At 29.4% G+C, this 10,845-nt stretch overlaps 1 protein-coding gene across 1 annotated transcript; it reads right to left on the reverse strand.

The window, feature by feature from the left end:
• Positions 1-1,100: 1,100 nt before the first annotated feature.
• Positions 1,101-2,228, reverse strand: LOC114193083 (ethylene-responsive transcription factor 3-like). The gene has a single exon (XM_028082780.2). It carries the CDS (start codon positions 2,063-2,065, stop codon positions 1,451-1,453), a length of 615 nt encoding a protein of 204 aa, XP_027938581.1. The 5' UTR covers positions 2,066-2,228; the 3' UTR covers positions 1,101-1,450.
• Positions 2,229-10,845: the final 8,617 nt, after the last annotated feature.

The raw sequence follows: 10,845 nt of genomic DNA on the forward strand, positions 1-10,845 counted from the left end.
AGGGTTGTTGAGAAGGTATCAATCTCAAGCTTAAGGGAATACCATGCAGAAAAAAGTGACATTCAAACCATGTCATGGAATTTTATGGTGCCAACTGAAGCCAGAAACTTTATCAAATGAAATATTATTCATCTTCCCTAATTAATCATATGGAGGATGGTAGCACCCCCCAACCATCACATGTGTGTTCATTCTATTCTAATACACAAACTAAGATAACTAAGTTCAATACATTTTTTAAAACTGAAAATGATCTTCCAAAATCGTGAAAGAAGAAAATTCAGGGTCTGAGATTTTCTCAGAGATGTGATGACTAAACTTGTGGCCTTAGGGCATGAAACATGCAAGACCCCTGCTAATCATTATAATATATCAAATACAAGACCTAATTTTCCGACATCTTAAAGTAAATGTCTCTATCCTTGTATGTACTAGACCTATTCACTTTTACTTTTACACAATTTCTCCAAAATATTGTTTGATTATGGTAACAAGAAAAAGGTCTTTGTAAGGGTAACATGTTTCGGTTAATCAAACTATCCTAAAGACAATACTTGAAAAAAAATGTGATATGTTGTTTTTAATCCCAACATCTTCAAAGAATCACATGGTTTTAGTATTTGATATTCACATAGCTTATATATCACTTTTTAGAAATGTTTAGACAAAAACATGTTAAAATTTTACATGAACTCAAATCAAATCTTGAGATATGGTGAAGGATAAAAAACATATCTTTCTCTATTTTAAGAAAGCCCTTGTTCAAACAAAAAGTTACAAAAGTAATACGAAACTAGCAATGAACACGTCCTATATATCAGATCCATATCATCCATCAACTACGATATGGTCTACAAAGGAATGGTGGTGATTATGTTTCAATACCTTGCAATTAACATCAAAGATTCATTGAAAAAAGATCAGATTCTTGAGCGATTTTGGATTTTTCCTCATCACAATGAACAAGAACTGGGATAAAACAAAACTGCATTTGAATGCAGCAACCTACTCACTGTTACACACAAAACCCAATCCCAATGCAATGGTGGAATGCAGATTAAGCAAGATGATGACAAGAAGCAAGCAAGGACAGTGCGCAATTGATTAGAATGTAATTTATTCTATGATCTGATTGCCATAATTTTTGTACAAAAAAAAAAACAAAAAGAGTAAGTTCTAATTGGGTAAGGTAAGGTAAGAAGCAGATCCATGAAGAAAGCATAAGCACCAACCAGTTTTCAGATCAGGTCCAATGCTATGACACAGGATCCAAATAACTTACAACAACACAGCCACAACCACCACCACACAAACCTCCATCCCTCCATGCCTATAATATTACTCTACAACACCACAACAATCTAACAACTCGTAAACATTAATTAATTAAAGGACATCGATGGAACAAGAAGATGAAGATGAGGAGGAGAAGGATTATACCGATCCGTCATCAGAGACAGAGCGCGGTGGCCGGGATGTCGTCGTCGGCACCTGGCGGCGGGAGGTTGAGATCGAAGGGGAGGGGTTGCCGGAACGAGGAGGTGAGGACGCAGTCCTCGTCCTCGACGACGGAGGAAGAAGAGTCGCAATCGCTGTGGCAATCGTCGAGAGGAGGAACAACAGGGTTAACGATGGGCTTGCGAGGGTGGAGAGTGGAGGAGGAAGGAACCCTAGGCCCGCTGAAGGACTCGACCGTGCTGCTCATGCCGCTGGTGGTGGGCCGGTTCACCTGGACAGGGTCGAACTTGGAGAACCCGTGGGCCTGGTAGAGCGGAATCTGCGAGTGCGAGTGATCCGTCTCGGGGTTCGGGAAAGGAAAATTGGTCTTGGCCTTGGGACCACGGAAGGATCGGGCCGCGGCGTCGTAGGCCCGTGCCGCATCCTCGGCTGAATCGAAGGTGCCGAGCCACACGCGCTGTTTTTTCCACGGATCTCTAATCTCTGCCGCGAATCGCCCCCAGGGACGCTTTCTGACGCCACGAAAGCGCGTCTCCTTGGTGGGAGGCTCCTGGTCCGGCGGGGGATGGACGGCGGCGACAGCAGCGGTGGCTCTCCCTCGTCGCATGTTTTACTGGAATGGTTTGGAAGAAGAAGATGGTTTCGATCTCGACGCAAGAGACCACCTTTTCCAAACCCCAATTCTTAATCTCGTTTCTTCTCCATTTCTTTTCCTTTCTCGTTTAGGTTTGGAGTCGCATGATGCGGTCTTGCCTCGTTTGCTCCAATAGATTCATTATAGTGACTTTAAATGTCTTTTTTGCCCTTTTGTCGTTGTGTGGTGGTGTTTGGGGGCTCTCTGCCCCTGATGTGATTATAGTGTTAGGCTTTTGCTTGTCGTAATTATTGTTGTTATTCGGACCAAAGCGCAATGCCCAACCACCACAATTCTCAGCAACCGTTTTCCCAATTCTAATCACACCTTTTCACTTTTAACCACACTTCCCTAATACTACATGTTTCAAATCTTTTCATAAACCAAATATAATTTACCACAAATATTCACACATTTATTACATTTTTTGTTTGCTTAACTTGATCGATTGGAAAGTTAAATCTATGAATGGGAAACTAATAAAGTAAGTGTGGATAGATCCAATAGCATGGTTTTAATCATAGTGTGTCTCTTGTTCAGTAATTGAACTGTTAGGGATCTATTAGGTTCCTTAAATCACGATTTATAATCTAAAGTACGTATAAATATATGCTATAAAAGGTAAAAGTGTACGAAGTAATGCTTCATTTAGCTTGCATGAATTAATATAGCTTGTGTTATTTGGTTTGTTAAATAAGGTTGAGAGTGTAATCAACAGATAATCAATTTTGAAAAATTGATTGTGTTGAGCATAATCCATTTTATCCTTGGACATAATCCACTGTGCTTCTTTAAAAATAAAAATGTTAAAACACCTTTGATTTGTGTGAAGTAGTAGGAAAAGTATAAAACGTGTTTTAATAAATATATGTGTATAAAATAAATATTTTTTTTATTATGATTATCACACATTTTACTCAATATATTTAAGGATTACATGAAGAGTTAGTTATAAAATAATTGTTTTTATAAGTTGTAACAGATGACAACGCTGTACATTAATGTGCAAGAAAGAGAGATACAAAATTTGATAAATAAATAATTCCCAGGGTTATCATTATGTATTTGAATATTGAAATTATAATTAAAATATGTTTTAAACAATTATAGTCATGTAATACTATATACCAATTTTAGCAACAAGAAGATCCACACAAAGAAAACTCCCAAATAGCATTTATATATATATATATATATATATATATATATATATATATCAATAAAAAGAGTTTATGAATATGAATATGTACTTAGGTTACAGGAAAATTAGTATACAATGTACAAAAATTACATAATACAAAAGATAAAAATGATGTTTCATTCAAATAATCCTTGCATATGTCTATAAAAAGAATTCAAGTGGTAGTTATTACAAAAGATAGATGATGTTTCATCCATAAAATTCCTACATATGTCCATCAAAAGAATCTAATAGGGAGCTATTAAAAAACTTAAAAACTGAGCATATACAAAAATTGAATCAGAAAATAGAACATTCTTTTTGTCTCTTCAATTGTTGGTTATTGGTATTTCAAATCTTTCTGCTTTCTTGTATTTATGTGTTGAGTGTGACCACAGTCTGCACATAAAAAATAAAATATCAACAACAACCAATACTCTTTCACCATACACTATGTATATTGAAACCAAATCAAACCAATGGAATGTAAAGAAAGTGTATAGTACAAAAGATAAAAATGATGTTTCATCCAAAAATTCTTGCATATGTCCATCAAAAGAGCCCAATAGGGATCTATTAAAAAACTTAAAAACTGAGCATATCCAGAAATTGAATCAGAAAATGAAACATTCTTTTTGTCTCTTTAATTGTTGTTTATTTGTACTTCAAATCTTTCTGCTTTCTTGTATTTATGTGTTGAGTGTGACCACAGTCTGCACATAAAAAATATCAACAACAACCAATACTCTTTCACCATACACTATGTATATTGAAACCAAATCAAACCAATGGAATGTAAAGAAAGTGTATAGTACAAAAGATAAAAATGATGTTTCATCCAAAAATTCTTGCATATGTCCATCAAAAGAACCCAATAGGGATCTATTAAAAAACTTAAAAACTTAGCATATCCAGAAATTGAATCAGAAAATGAAACATTCTTTTTGTCTCTTCAATTGTTGTTTATTTGTGCTTCAAATCTTCCTGCTTTCTTGTATTTTATGTGTTGAGTGTGACCACAATCAATCTGCACATAAAAAAAATCAACAACAACCAATACTCTTTCACCATACACTATGTATATTGAAAGCAAATCAAACCAATGGAATGTAAAGAAACTGGATAGTACAAAAGATAGATGATGTTTCATCCAAAAAATCCCTACATATGTCTATCAAAAAAACCCAATAGGGAGCTATTAAAAACCTTAAAAACTGAGCATATACAAAAATTGAATCAAAAAATAGAACATTCTTTTTGTCTCTTCAATTGTTGTTTATTGATACTTCAAATCTTCCTACTTTCTTGTACTTTATGTGTTAAGTATGACCAGTCTGTACATAAACAATACAAGACCAAGACCAACCAATACTCTTTCATCATACACTATGAATATTAAAAGCAAATCAAAATCAACCCAACCCTTCATTTCTGTATGCTTATAATGCATGTCATTGGACAAATGCACCTGTCAAAAAATGAGAAGTTAATATTTTTATATATTTGTTTCTAATCCATGCTTAAGCTATCAATTAAGCAGCTATGAATAATTCTTCTCATCAATTATGAAACATTTTTAATCATCACTTTATTTTTATGATCCCATATGTATCTTATTATTGTCATCCACATAGTTTTTCAGATAATGTTTCCATTATTATTCATCCCAGATATGTAGAATTGATGGAAGTGGTGTGTGATAACACTATTCACTTATTATATAAGTTTCAAACCACAGTAGACACTTTACAATTCAAAAACAAACGTCGGATAGTTTCATCTTGTTATTTGCAAAGCACACATATCTTATATAATACTACTCTTCCTCTATATTCAAGGTTATTCTTGGTTGCAATTATGTTTTGGTCTATTCTCATATGAAGTGTTTTACATTAAGAATTACATTTGTTCTTTATATTAACTCAAAAAATTCATTTTACAATCTTTTGTATCCATAATTGAGTTTGTCTTCTCCCTTTATTAAGTCACTTTCAATGATTCAATTTGAGATAACTCTCACTCTAACCATTCTCTCCTCCACTCTAATTTATATTCTCATTTACTATTATTCCAAATTTTTGTAACTAAAATTATTGTCATCTTAATATTTGAATAGACGATTAATTATTTTTTTTTATACTTACATCAATTAGTCACTTTTCACTCATTTTCATTTGGTATCCTTATGTTCAAATAACCTTGTTTCCGTCGGGTTTTTTTTTTTTTTTCATCTTACCCTTTACTTTCCTAAAAACATTTATTGCTTAAAATGACTTGAGTTGAATTTGGCAGAATTTGAACTACATTTTCACACACACATTTAGACGTTAATTTTAAAATGAAAGTGGGGAACCACATTCATGCATAGTTATTGGAAGCTTCTTACAACAATAAATGTATGCATTTATGACAAATAATTACTTCATTATAAAACTTTCGCGAGTCATTTTATACAAATTAAGAGTATTACTATCATTTTTTTTTTCATTTCAATAAAACAACTGTATATTTTTTTTTTCTATTCTGTATCACATGAATAGATATATACGTAGATACTTAAAGATTGAAAAAACACACAAAAAGTATATTGTAATTAATAAAAAAGAAAAGTGATTACTGCGATATTGAGTTATTATCAGACAAGTAAATAGAATACAAAAATAGTAAAATATAATCAATTTTAGTAATTTTAGCTTTCATTTAAGATTTTTTTATTTTGCATTAGAAGTAATATCACCAAAATTTTATAATAAGAAAAATATTGATTTTAATTTCACGCACACTGAAAAAAATAGTTGAATGCATTAAATTTTACTAATTTCTCAATATTTTCTATGAAATATCTTTTATATATAAAATAAAGAAAATACATTGGATAATAATGTAACGAAAAGTCATGTATTGGTTAAAATAAAATCATTTTAAGAATATATCATTAAATGATGTAAAGTAATTAAAATTTAAGATTAAATGTTTTTTTTCTCCAAATACGTTTTGGAGAAAGATTTTTTATAAACTAGATATATACTTATTTGTTTCATCCACTTTATGAATATTATGTAAAATATTTTCTTCAACAAATAACACATATAATATTTACAATATAGCAAATGAAAATTTCCACTCAATTATAATATAATTTTTATGTGTTGTTTATTGAAAATAATGTTTTTCATATATATATTAAATATAAAATAATTTTTAAAATAGTTTGAGAATATAAAACATATTTAATTATAAAAATTTGTATACTTAAACATATAAAAAATATGTATTTTATAAAGGATTTCAAAGATTCTTCTTTCATATACTTCTAATAATTCTAATAATACGAGAGGGAATTAATTCAATGGATATATAATTTAAAGAACACCTGATGGTCAACCAACTACTGATGTTTTACATATTTTCTATCGGATCATTAAGGAAAAGATATATAGACAGAAAACAAAAAGTATATTGAACAAAATAAGTAATACAGTGGATATAGATAATGCATATATATAATTATTATTTTTATTCTAAAATGATTTTTTTCTCAAACTAAGAAAATCAAACAAAATAAATGAAACATAATATTAATTTTACTAACCACACCTTGGAACGATTATTTAATTTTCATAATCTTACTTTGTGTTAGTGTGAGGATTTCAATAAACTTAACAATTTCAAATAATTTATGATATTTAAATTATTTGTAACTAATTTTTTTCTATTTATTTATATTTTATTTGGATAAAATAATTAAAATATTTTACATTTTAATCGTATTATTTGGATAAAATATCTTAATTTATCTTCTATGATACAACTTCACTTCAAAAATATGTATTTTAAAATTAAAATTTATATATTCAAATAATATTTAATAAATTGATTTTTCCAATATACAAGTGTATAAAGAAACAAAAATGACTGGTTGTGAGTAGAAATACTTTTTAAGAAAAAATAATTTTTATTTTATTTTTCTCAACCAAACCATTTTTTTACTTCAAAATTTTTTCCAATATACAAGTGTATAAAGAAACAAAAATGTCTGGTTGTGAAACTTCAATTTTTTATTTTTTACTTTATTCCTTAGAAATAATTTAAAAAAAAAAATTTTTATTAGTTTTCTTAACCAAACCATTTTTTTACTTCAAAAATTCCAAAATTCATCAAAATGTTATGAAATTAGTGAATGTTCATAAATAAATTTTTTTTCTCATGATAATAATATACACAAAAAATGTTGTTCTTCATTCCCTCTTTTTTCTTTATTTTTTTCTATTATTAATTTTATTTTATAAAACAAATAAATAAATTACTCTTTTAAATTATTTTATCTAAACACACTATTAATTCCCTCACCACTCGGTAATGAGAATTAAAATAGTACAAAGAATAAAGGAGTACAATATAAGGTTAGAAAAATTAAAATTATTAAGAATCACTTTTATTGAATTAAGGTAATAAAAATAAACAAGGTGTACAAAAAAAATTTGTTGAATACTTTTTTTAAATGAGAGATAAGAAAGTGAAAAATACTAAGTTTATATTGGTTTATTTTTGAGAAAGAGTGACATCACTTGCATAGTTATTTGAGCAAATTAATTCACTATATTTCAAGTTTTATAATTAAAAACAAGAAAAAACATAGAAGAACTAAAGAAAACAATAATTAAAACAAAAAAAAAACAATTTTTTTAATCTCAAGCAAATACCTCTCTCAATTGAAAAAGTATTTAGATCATCTCTTAAAAAGATTATTCAAATTTGTAAAGAATAAAGAGAGTCGTGCAATTTTATAAGTGATAGGTTTTAGTGGATTAAAACTAGTTTAATCGATTCAAAGAGGGTTGGGAATAAAGCTCCAAGAGTTTAACTTGTTAATTCATTGTTTTAACGTGCAAGGCCAATAATGTCACTCCATAAAATTACAGGTTTTGAGCATATTTTATATCATATTTAGTACTTCAATAAAATAAATAAAATGATAAAAATATATAGATGATTTTTCATCAAGAAAGGTAATAGACTTTTTTTTTTTCTTCATCATGATTTCAGTTCCATTAATACCTCACTTTCTAATAATATAGTCCTATGAATCCAGTGATATATTTTTTAGAGTGGCAATTAGGGTTTGACCCGTTAGATCGGTTCACAGGCTCGTGGAAAAAATGCAGGGTGGGCCAAGGCAGTGAGCTCACAGGCCCGCATAGGTCCAGCTCGCATAGGTCCGCGCAGGCTGGCCCGTAAGCCTGCATAAAATTAAAAAAAAAAACCTGCATAAAATTCAAAAGAAAAACTTGCACTTGTGTATATTAATTTATTCTTTTATGAACTCTTGCATTAACGTTTCAAATTCTTGTATAACTGGAGAAGACAAGTATTATGTAATTTTTTTAATGTGCTAAAATTTTAAAAATACATTGGGTATGTCCTATGAATATGATGAGAATGTTGAATTGTCAATTTATCATCTAATTCCCCAATGTCTTTACTTAATTTTGTGAACTTCTTAAAGTTTCCCAATTTTTAAATATTGAAAATTTTATCATAATTTTTTTTTAAGAAAATTAAATAATTTCCCAATGCGGGAAGGGCCAGTGCTTTCAGTCCGCATAAAGTGTGCAGGACAGGACTGGCCAACCCGCGTTGTGCGAACTTTATGCGGGTCAGGCCTAAACGGGCTGGGTCGGCCCGTATTGCCACCCCTAATATTTTTTATTTATATTTTAAATAACGTTTCATGGTAACATTTAACTTATAATATGACAAACAATATAAATAATTCCAATATTATTCTCAAACATTATTTAACACATTACAAATTAAACAATTAGAATAAGCAATTTATTTTTAAAATTTGATGAACAAATTATATTAAAATTAAAAAAATTAAATTATATTTTCGCGTGAAAGTTTAAAAATTGAACACACATCTAATATTAAGTTTAATAAATATTCTCACTAAACAATATGTTCTACCACTATTAGATTATCTCTAGTAGACGATTTTTTCTTTTTTCTTTCCATCAGACGATATAACAATGATTGAACTCCTTTGACAAATTGTTTGGTATCCATGATTTAGAGTCAATTGTTAACATGTAATTTAAAGGGTTTTCTAAAGTACATTGAATATTATTTTTCCGAAAATGTGAAGATTTTAAAAAGTTTATTTTTTATTTTATAAAAGGTGAACAAAATTGCAAATATGAGGAGACAATAAAGTATCAAAAAGGTATGCATATAGAATTTGAACACAAAATTGACATACTTATTGAACACATAATCCCATATCTTGATCTCAAAATCCTTCAAAAGTTAAAGACAATGTATCTACCATTAATATGTGTAGGTCACAATTCATCCAAACTCATGAGAATTATTATTCAATAACTCTGGAAACCATAATCTCAACGTTCCAAATGAATTGTACTGAATGTTGGTCCACGAGGTGCAGCCATCATGTTTTTATTCCCAAACCAATCATTCCATTTTATTCGATGGTGGTGTGACATCAAAACCAAGAACCAAACACCCTTAATGCTATTATTCTCTTCTCAGAATATTCCAAAAATACTTCCACAATTTTGATGTCTCCAACTTTTCTGCTAAATTCTACCTAGTAATATATCATTAATCAATGGTTAATTGTAAAACATTGTAACAATAAGTGATTAGTAGTTAAGTGTGATTAATGAATGATGAGTTAATCATTTATTGGCCTAACTCTTCCAACTTGAATGTACCATTGCTAATTGGAAGGGAATGTATGTGATAGATATTGGTTGTCTTTTTCTCCCCCACTTTGTTTTCATTTATGGGGACATTCCTGTTTTTTTTTTTTTTGTATTTCTTTTTTCAACCATATTAATTGATAATAAATTCCTGCTTGATTTGGAAAATCAAATTTAAAACTATATATAATGGTTGGTACATTTATTATATTTTTTGTATGCTTTAATTTTTTCTCATAAAATTTATTCTATCGTAGCTGAAGTGGCTAATACAAGAATGTTCTAACATATTAAAATCGAGAGAGCATCCATACATATTAATTAAAAATGTAGGAAAGAGAATGGTGTAACAAAAGGTGGAGTTAAATAATATAGATTTTATGGTAACGAATCAACACGTGTTTAAATATATGTTTTCACGTTAATATGTTTTTTTTTTTTTCATAGATGTCTTACGTAAGAATCAATCCTGTTGAAAAAACGGCGGTTTACGTAAGAATTAATATGTTTTGTGAGTGTCAGTTTCTTCAACTAAAATCAATTTAAGTACTGTTTTTACATGCTCATATAAAATAGGAAAATTTGATCAATCTAAATTGTGAGAGGAATCTTAAACAAAGGTTTAGATTGTGAAGACAAGATTTAAATAAATTTGTTCAGTCCAAAGGGTTTGAACTGTGTTCACCTTTTATTGCAGCAAGGTCCATTATCAAATTCCAACTACACATGTGGGAGACTAAAATTCATCATAATTTCAACTTTGAAAAATGAAATTGAGACCTTTGGTTTTCTTCAATTAGAGATTTTTTTGGAAATAAGTTTTGCCAAGCAAAAACTTGGCACAAGTG

This window comes from Vigna unguiculata, chromosome 8, assembly GCF_037176805.1.
Source record: "Vigna unguiculata cultivar grain cowpea cultivar isolate G323 ecotype 2 chromosome 8, ASM3717680v1, whole genome shotgun sequence".
Lineage (NCBI taxonomy): Eukaryota > Viridiplantae > Streptophyta > Magnoliopsida > Fabales > Fabaceae > Vigna > Vigna unguiculata.

Excerpts from the sequence above, each read along its gene's own strand:
- LOC114193083 (XM_028082780.2), bottom strand. The coding sequence starts at position 2,065 with ATGCGACGAGGGAGAGCCACCGCTGCTGTCGCCGCCGTCCATCCCCCG.